The following is a 15,302-nucleotide window of genomic DNA, read 5'->3' as shown; positions in this document are numbered from 1 at the left end:
GTTTGCGAGGCGCTGCTACAGGCGGGCCACGCCGGCCGCTTGAGCCGCTTCCTGGGCGCACTGCCCCCGGCCGAGCGCCTACGTGGCAGCGATCCGGTGCTGCGCGCTCGGGCCCTGGTGGCCTTCCAGCGAGGCGAGTACGCCGAGCTCTACCGGCTGCTCGAGAGCCGCCCCTTCCCCGCCGCCCACCACGCCTTTCTGCAGGACCTCTACCTGCGCGCGCGCTACCACGAGGCCGAGCGAGCCCGCGGCCGAGCGCTGGGCGCAGTGGACAAGTACCGTCTGCGCAAGAAGTTCCCGCTGCCCAAGACCATATGGGACGGCGAGGAGACCGTCTACTGCTTCAAGGAACGCTCCCGCGCCGCGCTTAAGGCCTGCTATCGCGGCAACCGCTACCCTACTCCGGACGAGAAGCGCCGCCTGGCCACGCTCACCGGCCTCTCGCTCACGCAGGTCAGCAACTGGTTCAAGAACCGGCGACAGCGCGATCGGACCGGGGGCGGCGGCGCGCCCTGCAAGAGGTGAGGGGACAGACCCCGGCGGCACACGTCCCGCTTTCCTCGGGGGCGTGCTACCCACCAACCCCCTGTCCCCCGTGCCGCTGGGGACACCTCCTGCGCACACCTTCAGGCGCTCCCCCGCCCCACCCCTCCCCCCAGCGCTGGGAATACGTCTGGACAGAACTGGCACACGCCCGGGGCCCTCTCCCCCGACCTCACTGCTCCTGTCGCGCAGGCTGTGAGACCTCTTGCTTCGGCTCCATTCAGAGCTCCATCCCGAATCCCATCCATGTTCGTAGCCAGGGGGAGGCAGTGAGAAAACGGGGGCGGGGGGGCTGCGGAAAGGGGGACGGGCCTTTGTCCACCCATCCCGCGTGGGGGCATCTTTCACGCCCGCGGGCCGCCGGGCCTTTCCCTGACCGAGGCTCTTCCTCACCCCCCCTCACCCCCCTGTTTGCCCAAACAGCGTGGTCCGTCGTCTGTCTTTGTTGTGAAACGTGAACCTTCCCCAGCTCCGGTTTCCCTGTAACCCAAGCCCTTCCCCTCCCACCCCGCGCGCCGGCCTCTCTCCCTTCTCAGACGCCCGGGGGTGGGGGGAGGCACCGGGAACTGAGCGGGCGGCTGCCTCTCCAGTCTCCGAAGTCGCTGGGCTGCTGGCAGACTCACCCAGGGGACTTCGGCAGCCCAGTGCTCAGTCTCTGGGGCCCCGAGGCCAAGGGGCTGGGAGAGGAGGGCCTTCTCTCTCCGAGGTGGCCAGCTTCAGCTTTTATGAAGAGGTTATCAATATTGGACTTGCAAACGCTGTGTCTCAGGACGTCCGCGGAGAGGGGGGGGGGAGGTGCTCTGAGAGAGGAGGTTTTACAACCTGAAATTGGCCACAAAAGTTTGGGCCGGGGAAAGGTGGGGGGCAGTGGTTGGCCTGGGCTCCCGCAGGGCGGCTTGCTAGCCAGTGGGGAAGCTCAGGCATCGAGGACTACAACTCACCATCCTTTCTCTGGCCAGCGAGTCTGACGGGAACCCCACGACTGAGGACGAGTCCAGCCGAAGTCCCGAGGACCTGGACAGGGGCGTGGCTCCAGCGGCGTCTGAGGCCCCCGCCCAGGGCTCCATATTTCTGGCGGGGGCCGCCCCTCCGGCCCCGTGCCCCTCCTCCTCCTCCATCCTGGTGAACGGAAGCTTCCTGGCCGCAGGCAGCTCCCCAGCCGTGCTCCTCAATGGGAGCCCCGTCATCATCAACAGCCTGGCCCTGGGGGAGGCCTCCAGCCTGGGCCCCCTGCTGCTCGCAGGGGGCAGTGGCGCTCCTCCTCCACCTCCACCACCGCAGCCCGGTCCCCAGGGGGCCAGCGAGGGCAAGACCTCCTTGGTCCTGGACCCTCAGACCGGGGAGGTTCGCCTAGAGGAGGCCCAGCCGGAGACCCAGGAGACCAAAGAGGCCCAGGGGGCTGCTTCGGTGCCGGCTGGAGAGGAGGCTCCGGGGCCTCTACCCCAAGTGGTGCCCGGCCCCCCGCCAGCTGCCACCTTTCCTCTGGCCCCAGGACCAGTACCTTCTGTAGCTGCTCCCCAAGTCGTGCCACTTTCCCCACCCCCTGGGTACCCCGCAGGCCTGGGCCCCACCTCCCCACTGTTGAACTTGCCCCAGGTGGTGCCCACCTCACAGGTGGTGACCCTGCCCCAGGCCATGGGTCCACTGCAACTGTTAGCCACCGGGCCTGGCAGCCCTGTGAAGGTGGCGGCCGCAGGCCCTGCCAACGTGCACCTGATAAACTCCGGCGTGGGCGTGACCGCCCTGCAGCTGCCCGCCGCCACTGCCCCAGGTACCGCCTGCCTGGCTGGGGGTGCTGTCGGTGGGCTTCCGGGAGGTCGGGCGGCCTGTCCCACAACCCTCCCAATGCCTGGCCCACCTCTCGTCCCCACAGGGAACTTTCTCCTGGCCAACCCCGTGTCTGGCAGCCCCATCGTGACCGGCGTGGCCGTGCAACAGGGCAAGATCATCCTCACCGCCACCTTCCCCACGAGCATGCTGGTCTCCCAGGTCCTGCCGCCTGCCCCCAGCCTGGCCCTGCCCCTGAAGCCCGATGCCGCCATCTCGGTGCCGGAGGGAGCCCTTCCCGTGGCATCCAGCCCTGCCCTCCCGGAGGTCCACACCCTCGGCCCCCTCTCTGGGCCACAGCCTCCACCCGCCCCTGCGGCCCCCGCCGCTGCCGCCGGCCTGCCCTTCCCTGCGGACTCCTCCGGCCTCCTGCCCGGTTTCCCAGCGCCCCCGCCCGAAGGACTCATGCTGTCGCCTGCAGCAATGCCCATCTGGCCAGCAGGCCTGGAACTGAGCGCAGGCACAGAAGGGCTGCTAGAAGCAGAGAAGGGGCTGGGGACACAGGCCCCCCACACCGTGCTGAGGCTGCCGGACCCCGACCCCGAAGGGCTGCTCCTGGGGTCCACGGCGGGGGGTGAAGTTGAAGAGGGGCTGGAAGCCGAGACCAAGGTTCTGACCCAGCTACAGTCGGTGCCTGTGGAAGACCCCCTGGAGCTGTGACCCGGCCGGGCCTCCTCACCTCTCTGACAATGGTGCTCAAGGTCTAGGATGGCCCCCGACGAGGGGACCGGTTGACACGACCGCTGGGAGCTGAAGATTCCACACACTACATGTCCCCGGGCCCCTTAGGCTCCCCAAGGCCTGGAGGTGCCAGGGGGCTCCCCACTGTCTGCTCCAGCCCAGGGACACCGACCGTCCTCTGGATCAGAGGCCTTCTCTGTTACAGTCCTCTCCTTGCTCTGCCCCCAATGTATGGGGAGATGTGGGGGTCCTGACTCAGGGGCTGTGCCCCCCTCACCCTGGTACTGGCTGTGAGCTGAAAGCCCTGCCACGTGGCTGGATTGCCAGCCCCCTTAGCCCCCTCCCTGTCACTCTCTAAAACACTATTAATAGCTCCACTGACAGCCAGTGTTCCCAGAACCACTTGGAGGCTGGAGGACAGGCGTCCGGCATGGGAACCGCCAGCCCCTCCCAGCCCGGCCCTTCCTGCTGAACAGGGAGGCAGGTGCCGGGAGGCCCGGGTGAGGCTTCTCCTGGACTAGAGGCCGCCCGATCACGTCCAGCCCCAGACCAAAGATCCCCTCACCCCTGGGGCAACCCTGACCCCTGTGTCTAGTTTGTATCATAAATCTTTATTTTTCTAGGACATGTTATGCCTCCATTTCAATTAAAATAAAGTTAACAGACAACTAGAACCTCCGGGGCTGTGGGTGCCCTTCTAAATCACTTGCTCAAAGGAAAAGCTGAACCCTGAAAAGCCCCACCTGAGCTTCTGGCTTTCTCATGGCTGCTCCCTGGTAGGGCGGGGGGTCAGGGGTCAGCTTGTGTGGCTGCTGGGAAGGTGTGGGCAGGGCAGGCCCCTGGGCCTCCAGATCCTGCAGGAGCTGGGGGGGGACTGGTAAAGCAGCCTCTTGTCTTTCTCGCTGGTAACAAGGGTTCCACTTACTTTATTTTGTGGAAAACAATAAATAAGCTATAAATAGAACAGGGGAGGGAGTAGTGGGGTGAGGCAAGAATGAAGGGGGTTGAATCCACTGGATTCTGGGGTGGGCCAAGGAAGGGCAGGGCGAATCCCTCCCCATAAACTTCATGGCGCTGCATTTCATTCATGGCTTCCTTCCTCCTACCCTGCAGCTCCCCGGACACCCCCCTGCCCCCGCTAGAAAGGGGGTGAGGGAAGGGCGGGCAGTGGACTGCGGGCAGGCACAGCTCAGGCCGCCCTAGGACCAGGAGGCAAGCTCGCAAAGCATCGGAGTCCATAAATACACCACTCCCAGCAGGCGCAGGAGCTGGCCAAGGGACTTGCTCGGGGAGGGGGAGGCCCGGGAGGGGACAACCTCTTAGCCCCTGCTCCTGAGCGGAGAGCACACCAGCACACCAGCACACCGCAGCTGCAGGAGCTGTGAGACGGAGGGAGGAGAGGCGAGGCCGGGCCTCCCTCAGTCGTGGGGAGCGGGCGTCAGAGAAGCCCAGTGGGGGGAGGCGCGGGCCTTCTCGGCCAGCAGCTGGTAGAAGGGCTTGGGGGGCCCCCAGTCCTCGTCCTCGCTGCTGGAGCTGTCCTGCTTCACGATCCGGTTGTGCTGGAGGCTGAACCTGCGTGCTTTGGCACTGGGGGAGAGGGGGCAGATCGGTCATTGCTTCCCTGTCCCCTGCTGCCCCCCGCCCCACCCAGCCCACAGCCCTGTTTGGCCCCATTGGGCCAACCTCTGGGCCTCCAAGTCCAGGTCTGTGTAATGGGAAGAGCCAAAGGCTCTTCGCTGGGGCCTCACGCTCCCACGAGGCGTTAAAATCGTGCATGTGCTTCAGGGGCCAGTGGGAAAGGGGCAGGTGACAGCTCTGACGTTAGGAGAGGGGGACAGGAAGAGAAGACCCAGCTTCCTGCTCTGAGAAGCTCCCTGTGGCAGGAAGGGCAAAAGGGGGTCCACAGCCCGACAGGGGCTATCTGCCCTTCTAAGCTGTGAGCTAGGGCCCCTCTCTCGCTGTCGCCCCCCACGCGTCCCTACGCATCCAAGACCCCCAGCTCTTCCACCCCGGCCAGGCCAGCAGGGCTGCCTCCGATGTCACGAAGCTGGAGGCTCTGGGTGGCAGAGCGGCAAGAAGGAGCGGGGACCCCCTCGGCGGCGGCTCCTCACCAGTACGGTCCACGCTCCTGCTGGGTCATCACCCGCCACAGCTGGGCCAGGTCCTTGGTGGCGGCCGTGGATGCGGTCCCAGGGCAGGCTCTGGGGCAGGAGGGGGAAGGTCAGGGGAGTGGGGGGGGGTTCCCTGCCCCTCAGGGTCCCCGCTTCCCATCCCCGTTGGCCTGAAAGCCGAAGAACACACCCTCTGGGGCTCCGTTGTCGGAACAGGGAGCAGGACTGACGGGTTGTTGGGAAGGGGACACCGGGTCTCGGGACCTGCAGGGGACCTGTGGCTGCTCCTGTACCAGCACCCGAATCTTCCTGTCGGGGCACCGGCTCTCCGCTGTGGATGGGAGGCCTCCCTGCCCCCTGCAGTCAGGGCTGGGCGACCGATCTAGCAGGTGAGCCCTGAGAATGTTTGCTGGAAGCTTTAGAAACAGGGAGCTCTCCTCCTATTGGGTTGCTTGGGGTGACCCTGCACCGACCCCACCCTGTGAGCTGGAGGACAGAGCCAACCCAGAGGAGTGAGGTGGGAGATGGGGACAAAAGTTCCAGACAGGCCACCTGAGCCCTAGGCCCAGCGGCCCCTGATGGCCATCACCCCCTCGCCTTCTGTCAGGTTACACAAGCCAAGTGGGTTTTGCCTTAAGTGTGAGTTGGGTTTCACCTGCTTACAATTCGAAGGATTTGACCAAGGCAGCAACCAGGTGAGATGCTGGGGAGCCTGTGGGGTGGGGAGAGTGGCTGAGGAAGGGTCACTGAGTCGTTTCTGGAAGGGGCAAATGTGTGAGACAGCAGGGGCGACGTGCGCTGGTGGGGGGCAGGAGGACAGTGCAGGACCCCCACCCACCGGATGTACTGCTTCCGGTTCATCCTGCAGAACATGATGAAGCCGTTGATGCACTTTTTCTTCATCTGGGGGGGGCAGGGGGCTTTCTGGTCTGCCTTGGGCTTCGCCTGGCCCCTGCCCGCCTGGCCCTTCCTGGCCTTTCTCCTGGCTGGGGGCAGGGTGGAGGCCCGCCTGGTGGGGGTCCACGTGTAGTCTCTGTCTTCATCGCTGGAGGACTGCAGGCCCTCGGGGTCGGCCTCGGTGTCCTGGGCAGGGGACAGGGAGGTGAGAGCGAGCCGGAGACGCGGGACCCACCCCTCCGATGGCTGGTCCCCCTTCACCTCCGGCTGCCTCGGCACCGACTCTTCGTCCGTGTCCTCAGAGCTGGAGCTGGAGCTGGACGGCCCCTTGCTGGTCTCGCTCAGCGACCGGGAGCAGTAATGCAGCGAGATGGAGAAATCGCTCAGGGCATGGGAGTTGGGGGTGCCCTCGGGAGCCTCAGAGGGTGTCTCCTGGGGGGGGGAAGGAGAAAGACAGGAGCTGTGGGGGAGGCTGTAGCGTCCCAGCTCAAATTTAAGACTCCTCGACCCAACACCTCCTGGGCATGCTGGCAAGTGCTCCCAAGTTCCCGCAGCAGGTCGGAGAGGGGCTGGGCGGGGCCGGGGTCGTCCGGGGCAACAGCTCTCGATGCCAGCAGTTCAGCAGCCGTGAGGCCTTGGGCGAGGCTCAGCTTCTCGGAGCATCAGGTGGCCCACAGGATGGCCGTCACCACGCGGGCCTCGCAGGGTCGAGAAGCACCCAGCGCAGTGCCTGGCACGTACTAGGAGGCTCCGCCAAGGGTGTCTATGCTCCTTTCTGCTGCCGATTCAGTCACTCACTGAGGCAGGCCGCCTCCCACACAGGGGGGAGGAACACTCATCTGGGCACCAGATTCCCCCCCAGCCCACTTGGGGGGGGACCTCTTTCCAACTGAAGATTCCTGAGCTCACTCTGCCATTTTCCTCCCCTGTTGAATGGGGGTCACAAGAGACCCCGCCTCACAGAGCAGTTGTAAAATTCGGTGGGGTCTCTTGTGGGCACCTGGCGGCTTTTAGCTCTTATCCTGTGGGTCTAGTTCATTCCAAGTGCCCAGCACAGCGTGGGGCGCCTGGTGGCCAGCAGGGAATGTTCCAAGGACACGGACGGGCAGATGAGGGCAGAGACGGTAGAGGAGTCTCTGGAAAGATGAGGAAGAGCACGCGAGCAGGTGGGCGGTGAGCGGCGGGAGTAAACGGAACAGGTGGAGGAGATGCAGGAGCAGACGCAACAGATGAGGCGCGAGGAAAGAAGGCTGCGCGTGTCGGCGGCGGCGCCTACCCTGTTCTGTGGCAGCTCAAGGGTGTCATCAGGGGGTGAAGACTCGGCATCTAGGAGCACGTCTTCAAAGAGAGCTGTCGGGGAGGGAGACAGGGGTGGGGGCTGGAGTGGAAATGCCTCCCTCGCGAGGCCACCCCGGCCGGATGGCCTCAGTGCCCTTCTCTAGATTTCTGCTCTGGGATCGCCTGTCCCAGGTCCAGATCCAGCTCCCCTGGGCGCCCCCCCAGCCTGAGCCGGGGGAGTGGGTCTCCACCGCCGGCTCCTGGAGCCTCCCCCCACCACGCTGGCCTGGGGCCTGAGGCTGTGGGCTTCAGGCAGGGCCTGGATGGGATTCGCCCCCGGGGACCCAGTTCTGCCCAGCGCAGGGCAGAGCACTTGGTGGCCATCACGGCATGTTTTCTTTCTTTCTTTTCTTTTAAGTAAGCTTCACACCCAGCGTGGAGCCCGATGCCGGGCTTGAACTCCTGAGCCAAGACGGAGCGTCGGACGCTGCACCAGCGGAGTCACCCAGGGGCCCTCACCAGATATTTTTGGAACAAACCCAGCGTCAGATCTAGGCCTGGGCGCTCACCTTGGGTCAGGTACTCGGTATCAGTACCATCCTCCAGGATCTGCTCTGGCAGCATGTTTCCCGGGGAGCTGAAGAGGGAGGGGCTGAGCCCCAGGATCTCACTCGGGTGGCCTGTCGTCGCCCAGTTGTTAATCTGGGAAGGCCCCAAGGCCAGCGAGCTCCCTGAAAAGGAAACATCAGACCTGAGGATGTGTCAGCCCCCGACACAGCAGCTGGCTCTTAGGAGGTGGTGCTGGGTGCTGGGGAAGGGGACTCTGTCATTTTGAGTGCTTGGGATAGGAAATTAAGAGACAAGATGCCTGGCATGATGTTATGAATGACCAAATCCAAAAACATCAATATCTGGTGTGCCAAGTCTGATAGATTGATTGTGGCCACCCAGGGCTCTGTGTGAAGAAAGATTCTGAGGCAGTCTCTGGGCTCAGCAGCAAGAGTGATGGTCGATTACTAATGTCTGTCATGGCAACCGATGGCTCAGTGATAGCAGGTGAGCTGACGTGTCCCTGCGTGTGGCCGGCTAGTCCCTGTCCTGCTCTCCTCCCCACCACTAGAAGCCTCGGGAGGAAATGAGCAAGGAAGGCCCCCATGGGGAGGAGAGACTGCTCCAGTCACCATGGGAGCTGCCCTCTGGGGTCCAGGCAGGAAGCCAACGGTCAGCATCTGGGGACTCCTTGTCCGCCTCCTCACCGGAATCGTAGAACACCATCTTCTGCCTGCAAGAGGTGGAATTCAAGAGGCAGACCTGGAGCCCTGGGCCGGGAGCTGGTGTAACCTAGGGCGAGCCGTTTCCCCCTGGGGTGTCTTGGTGTTGCCCACGGGGATGGAAGATGGGGGTCGCTCAGTGCTGGCTGCTGGGGGACGGAGTGGGCAGGAAGCTTAGCCGAGGCGCCTGTCCTCAAGGGGCTTCAGGTTGTGAGGAGAGGCAGTGGCCGTGGGATGCTGGCGACACAGGGGGTGGGGCTGTGATGAGCGGTCTTCCGGGAGGACACCGAGGGTGGGCAGGGCAGGGGGGAGGACCACACTGAGCTCAGCCAGAAGGGTGCAGGCTTTCTAGGAGGACAAGGGAAACAGGCAGGGATCAGAGGGTGGAAAGCCCAGAGTCGGTGTGGCTCCTGGGGAGTGGCGGGTGGTGAGGGTAAGATTCACGGGCGAGGGGCAGCAGAGCAGGCTGGCAAGACGAGCCGGGGCCCGGGAAGCGCTGCTTGGGCTCCACCCCATGGCACTGAGGGAGGCCTTAAAGCCGAGAGCTGACGTGGCCACAGTCTGTGGTTGGAGAAGCCAGCCAAGGCTACTAGGGAGGACAAGCTGGAAGGGGTGAGACGGGAGGCAGGGAGGCTGGCGAGGGGCTGCAGCCCTGGCCCGGCAGACCGCGAGCAGGGCCCTCCTTGGAGCCCCGGCCGCCTGCACGAAGCTAGGCCCGCACTGGGGCTGTCTCCACGAAACCAACGAGGGTGTAAATCAACCTCTTTTCTCACTGCCCCTCAGCCTTTCCAGACCTCACCCCTCAGCCTCCCCCTCTCAGAGCCCTTGGGGTCCCCTTACCTGGGACAGGGCTGTGTCCTGTTGAGAAAGTGGATCCCCTCAGCCCCTTGCTGGGCCTTGAAGGCAAGGTAGGGCCCTTTACCCTGGGCACTGTCTCTGCAACAGCAGCCTATGGGGGGGAAGTCGGGATGCTTACTCCTGTGACTGGGACCCTTTCTGGGACTCACAGACACAGGGACACAGAGGTGCCGGGGCCTGCTGCAGCCTCTCCCGCCCGGATCCTAGTGAGACCTCAGGCTGTGGGGCCTCTGCGTAAAGCCACAGGACCACCCGAGTGACCCCTGGGTTTCTGGAACCCGACCTCTCTCTCAGAAGCTGTTAAGGGAGCTGGGGCGCCTGGGCGGCTCAGTTGGTTAAGCATTGATTTCAGCTCAGGTCATGATCTCACAGTTTGTGAGTTCGAGTCCTGTATCAGGCTCTGTGCTGACAGCTCAGAGTCTGGAGCCTGCTTCGGATTCTGGGTCTCCCTCTCTCTCTGCCCCTCCCCCACTCATGCTCTTGTTTCTCTCTGTCTCAGTAATAAGTAAACATTAAAAAAAAAACAAAAAAAGAAGCTCTAAGGGAGCTAAAACCCTGAAGTGGAATAATGGTAATGAAAATGACAATAGTGAAGACAAGGCGGAGTGCTTACCACGCCAGCACGGTTTTAGACATTTTACGTGGTCGTCGGCAGCCCTGTGCTGAAAGGTGCCATTTTTATATGCTTTTCACAGTTAAGTGAACAGAGGGGACAGGATGGCTCAGGGCCTTGCCTTCCAAGCGCCCCTTTCTCGCGCAGGTGCTGGGTGCGTCTCTGCACCTTTTCAACCTGGTGCATGGACGGACCAGAGTCACGAGAGCCACTGCCTGCCCCCCCCCACAGCCTGCCGCAAGGGCCACACTGAGGCTGTCCCACAACAGAGCCTGACAAGAAAAGAGAACAGGGAAGGGGCCTGAGACAGCGTCTCTCTTGGCCACCGTGGAGTCCCCAGCTACTGGGACCGGGCTCAGGACGCTGTGGGTCGCTGAAGAGTAGTGTATACGTAACGGGCTGAGATAACAGGAGGAAAGAGACCAACCTGAGATGTCACAGCAGACGCTGCTCTCAGCCACGTCCAACAGCGTCAGCCGGGCTTTCCCTCCCTTTGCGTTGTCTTGAGGTGTGGCTGATGCCACTTCGGGGTGACTGCAGGAGGTGGTGCATCTTGCAGGGGTGGTGGTCCTCCCCACATCTCTTCCTTGCCGGTCTGGGGATGGGGTCGCCCACTTCTCGGGCTCGTCCAGGGCCAGGCAGCGGCGAGGCTTCTGGGCCCGGGTCTGGTGTTCTGGGGGAGCAGAGAGACCGGCGTCGGAGGGGCCAGAATACGGCTCAAGTGCGGGGGGCGTCTTTGCTCTGGGATCCACAGCCTGTTCAAAGCTTTGTCCAGATAAGCCTGGGCCTCAGCGGGAGATCAGCTCAACCGAGGCTCCCTTCCCCTGCCCACACGTTAGAATCCTCTTGTGAGCTCTTGCCCAGCTTCCCCACAGACCATTGGATCTTGACTTTCTGGGTATGAGGCACAGAGGTAGGTATTTTTGTTAAGTTTGTTTATTTGAGAGAGAGAGAGAGAGAGAGCATGAGTGGGGAAGGGGCAGAGAGAGAAGGAGAAAGAGAATCCCAAGCAGGCTCTGCGTTGTCAGCACAGAGCCTGATGTGGGGCTCAAACTCATGAATGAGAAGATCATGATCTGAGCCAAAACCGAGTCTGAAACTTAACTGACTGAGCCACCCAGGAGGCCCAGGGATAGGTACTGGTTTTTTTTGTTTTGTTTTGTTTTGTTTTTTTTAATTTTTATTTTTGAGAGAGAGAGGGCGCAAGTGAGCAAGTGGCAGAGAGAGAGATGGAGAGAGACAGAAAAGCGGGCCTCACCTGAAGCAGGGCTTGAACTCACAAACTGAGATCATGACCTGAGCTGAAGTTAGATGTTTAACTGACTGAGCCCCCCAGGCGCCCCAGGGATACGCATTTTTAGAAGGATCCTGGATGGTTCAATTAGATATGCAGCCAAGACTGGAAATCATTGATTAGGTCCAGGTCCCATTTTAAAAACATGTAAACTGAGGCCCGCGGAGGAGAAAGGACACAGAGCGAGTCAGTAGCAAGGCTGAGGTCAGTCCTAGGATGCTTGCTTTCTACACTTGGGTAGGTCCCTCACCCCGCGCCCCCTGATGCCCAGGCCCCGGGCTGGAGGCCTGGGCGTAGAGACCATACAAGCTAGCGGCAGCTTCCCCTCCCCGCGCCCTGACCGTGTGCCTCCACTCAGCACTGCTCGGGCGCGTGCACGGGTTCATCCTTAAGACCACCTAGTGGCAGGCACTACAGTTACCGGACCAGGAAGCTGAAGCTCAGAGGAGAGTAAGCACTCCAGGCCTCAGGGCTGGTGAGTGGGGGCGGGAGTTGAACCAGATAGGCCTGGTTCAGGGCTCTGGGTTGCTGACTGGGCCTCCCCGGAGTGAGAACAGCTCTGGAGAAGGAGCTCTGCTCCCCTCTGACCCGGCTTCCCGTCAAGCCTCGCTGGTACCTGACGATCCAGTCCGTTTCTTCTTCTGAGGCTTGCGGCAGGCTCCCTGAAGATGGGACTTCCTCCAGTGCGGGGAGCGCGAAGGGGTGGAGTGTCTGAGCCTTGCAGGGCCCTTGGCCCGTTTCCGACCCAGCCCTGCATGGGATGGAGAGAGTCAGGTCGAATGGGCCAACCAGCCGACTTTACAAAATGTGGAAACTGAGCTCCTGGGAGGAGATCAGCCGTGTCTGAGGTCGCACGGGCAGAGGTGGTAGAGGTCTGGGGCGAAACATCAGGTTTCCCCAGGGCCATTCTGGGCCTCGGTCAAGAGGGAAGACAAGCTCAGTGCTTCCCAAATGCATCTCCTTGGGCCCCATCCCCAACCTATGCCCCCTCCTACCTTCCTCAGGCCAGTAAAGGCTCTACTGCCCACCCTGGCTTGCCTGGCGCCTCTCTATCAGGCCTTGCAACTGTCCCTCGTCAGCATCTCCCAAATGAACCACTTCCGTCCACAGCCTCATCCTCAGTGCTAGACCGGTGGGTCTCCAGATCACTCCTAAATGCCTCTTCGCTGACGTCCCTGACTCCAGTTTCTCACTTAATAGCCAACCCGCACACTAGGTGTCAGGTACATCTTCCAGTAAAAAATAATAACCTGATCCAGGCTTTCCCTGGCCGAAGCCCTTCAGGGTCCTGGACCCTCACCCCACCTCCTCTCACTGTCGCCCATGGCTATTTCACGCCGGAAACAAGGCCCACGCAGCTGGCCGGCCGGCTTGTTCCAGGCACCGAGTGTCACTTTCTGTGCGCATTAACTCATTTAAGCCTCATGACAAACACAGGAAGAAGAACCGCTGGCCCTTGAACAAGCGGGGTTGGGGGCACACCGCCCCCCAAGCTGTGGAAAACGCACATCTAATTTGGACTCTCCAGAAACTTCACTAATAGCCTGCTGACCAGAAGCCTGACTTATTTAACATAAACCATCGATTAACATATATTTTGTATATTATATGTGTTATCTACTGAATTCTTACAATAACGTGAGCTAAAGAAAAGAAAACGTTAAAAAATCATAAGGAGGTGAAAATAGATTTACAGTTCCATACGGTATTTCTCCCAAAGTGTCTGCGTAGAAGTGAGTCCGTGTGGTTCAAACCCGTGTTGTTCAAGACTCAACTGTACTAGCGTCGGTTTTGATTCGCAGCTGAGGAAACTGAGGCATTGAGCGGTTAAGGTCACGAGACCCGTGTCTGTGTCAGGATCTGGTTCAAGAGCCTGCGTGCGTCATCTTGATGCTACACAGTCCCTCCAAGCATGCCCGCTGCTGGCCTGGCCCAGACCTTCCACAGGTGTCTCCTCATGCATGCCCATTGCTGCTTCTGCCTGGAGGGGGGGGGCCCTGCTCCTGTCCTCCAAGGCCCCTCTCTGAGATCATGGCGTCATGCCCGTCTCCCTGTCTCTGTCATCTTCACCAGGCTCTGAGAACCCGGAGGCCTTGGACTCATCTACGTCACTCGGTGCCCCTGCCGGCCAGCGCAGTTCTTGGTCTGTAGCAGACATTGGGAAATGGGGAGTGAACTTACTTACCCCCAAGTCCACCTTCCCCGTTGGCGGTGTGGCATTTGAGCAAGGCCTTGGCCATATCGATGTTTCTCTGGAGGTACTGAATGTAGTGCAGGACATGCAGCAGAATCTCCTTCTGCGCTCGAAAGAAAGACCGAGTTGAGCACAAGAGTGGGGCCCCCAGCAGTGTGAGGCTGCTGGGGACGAGAGACAGAAAGGCCCCGGGACCCTGTTCCCCACCCCAACGACTCCTCCATCGGCAGAGGTATTCCTATTCCACTGTTTAGTCCCTGCTGCTGCTCAGGGAGATGTCTGTCACAGCTCAGGAAACTGAGGCTCAGAGTGCTAATGCGACTTTTTAAGGTTAAAGAAAGGAAGTCGCAGAGTTGGGATCTGAGCTCAGGTCTGCCTGCCCCTTGGCCCAGTTTTTCAACACACACTGTCTGGCTTCCCACCCTGGCCCTTTGCACGTGCTGTCTTCTATGTCTGCAAAGCACCCCCTCTTCTCCTCACAGACCCCTGCTCTGGCTTCTCCACCTTCGAGCTAAGCTTAGCACAGTGGTCTCCCCTTCCAGAAACTTTCCGCCTCCCTGACCCCTCTCACACAGGCTGGGTCAGACGTCCCTCCTCAGCGTTCTTGCAATACCCTGGGCCTGTTTTATAATGACCTGTTTATGCGTTATTTTCTCTCACTGACCTTGAACTAGTTGAGGGTAGAGATTGTAGCTGAGTGATTTCTGTATCCCTCGCTCACAGAATAAAGAGGTAGCTTAGCCACTGTTCGTGAAGATGGATTTCCCCCCGTAGCCCTGAGCACGATGCCTTCTGCCCAGCCAGCCAGCCACCAAGTACTGACTAAGCTGGCATTGGAGACACAAAGCTAAAAAAGACTACTACCCACTGGGGGCCAGGTGTGCAGACATATTTCTGTTTGCCTTCCTGGAATTTATAATCTAGGGAGGACAGCGGGCCTCAGAATCATGCAAAGTTATCAACTGTGTGATAAGCATGATGAGTAAGAGTGTAACAAGAGATTCTGCAGTCGGACTTGAGTGTCTGGAAAGGCTTCCAGCATTTAAACGGAGACCTGGAGAATGACGGGTTAGCCTGGGGAAGAGGCGAGGGAAGGACACCAGCGAGTGTTTCTTGAATTGAACTCGATCCCTGGAATAACAATCAAACCGTTAGCAGTAATTTTCCAGGAAACATGGTCCCATGAAGGGAAATGTGTGAGACCCTTCCAGAAGATAGAATACTGACGTTTGTGGAAATGATCTGACCTGATCCATGGAGGAAGCTATAATCTAACTACACGTGTGACCCAGGAAGGAGAAGGACCTGGATCCAAGAGAAAATGTGCCACTTCCCGGCGGGGTATTGGGAGCAGGCCGTGTTACCGCTTTGTGCCTCAGTTTTCTCATCCATGCAATGGGAATGAGGACATTCATGCAGACTCAGAGGATCATCATTAGGACTGAATAAATTCGTGTATGTGAAACTGCCCAGTACCAAGCCTGATACACACTGGATGAGAACACTTTCATTAGGTTCTCACAGGATTACGTGAGGACCTTTTCTAACTTTGTGAACCGGACTGTGGGTCTCTCAAGAGCAGATACAGTATATCCAACACCAGGCTTGGCACACACTCACTTGGCTAAAATGTCTGTGAACTGTAAAGTAATATAAAATGTTTCTGTTACTGGTATAATTTTTTAATGTTCATTTTTGAGAGAGAGACAGAGCATGAGCAGGGGAGGGGCAGAGA

The 15,302-nt window shown here is 60.4% G+C and overlaps 2 protein-coding genes across 2 annotated transcripts in view; one reads left to right on the top strand and one right to left on the bottom strand.

Annotated features, from left to right (window-relative positions):
• Positions 1-3: 3 nt before the first annotated feature.
• SIX5 (SIX homeobox 5) lies at positions 4-3,733 on the top strand (the record flags this gene model as incomplete). The annotated part of the gene is made up of 3 exons (XM_029924318.1): positions 4-521; positions 1,503-2,314; positions 2,417-3,733. Coding segments are annotated over 3 exons (1,944 nt in total), but the record flags the coding sequence as incomplete, so codon positions are not given.
• The window catches only part of BHMG1 (basic helix-loop-helix and HMG-box containing 1), a 33,136-nt gene continuing 21,475 nt past the window's right edge, over positions 3,642-15,302 (bottom strand). Inside the window, exons 4-14 of the mRNA XM_029924317.1 lie at positions 13,559-13,670; positions 11,990-12,124; positions 10,507-10,752; positions 9,449-9,557; positions 8,519-8,619; positions 7,907-8,068; positions 7,336-7,409; positions 6,321-6,491; positions 6,001-6,245; positions 5,163-5,252; positions 3,642-4,638 (exon numbers count right to left, since the gene is read on the bottom strand). Of these exons, the coding sequence (XP_029780177.1) occupies positions 4,470-4,638; positions 5,163-5,252; positions 6,001-6,245; positions 6,321-6,491; positions 7,336-7,409; positions 7,907-8,068; positions 8,519-8,619; positions 9,449-9,557; positions 10,507-10,752; positions 11,990-12,124; positions 13,559-13,670 (1,614 nt within the window). The 3' untranslated portion in view covers positions 3,642-4,469. The remainder of the gene's footprint in view (positions 4,639-5,162; positions 5,253-6,000; positions 6,246-6,320; positions 6,492-7,335; positions 7,410-7,906; positions 8,069-8,518; positions 8,620-9,448; positions 9,558-10,506; positions 10,753-11,989; positions 12,125-13,558; positions 13,671-15,302) is intronic.

This window comes from Suricata suricatta, chromosome 16 (genome assembly GCF_006229205.1).
Source record: "Suricata suricatta isolate VVHF042 chromosome 16, meerkat_22Aug2017_6uvM2_HiC, whole genome shotgun sequence".
Classification (NCBI taxonomy): domain Eukaryota; kingdom Metazoa; phylum Chordata; class Mammalia; order Carnivora; family Herpestidae; genus Suricata; species Suricata suricatta.
This window is presented reverse-complemented; position numbering and strand designations above follow the sequence as displayed.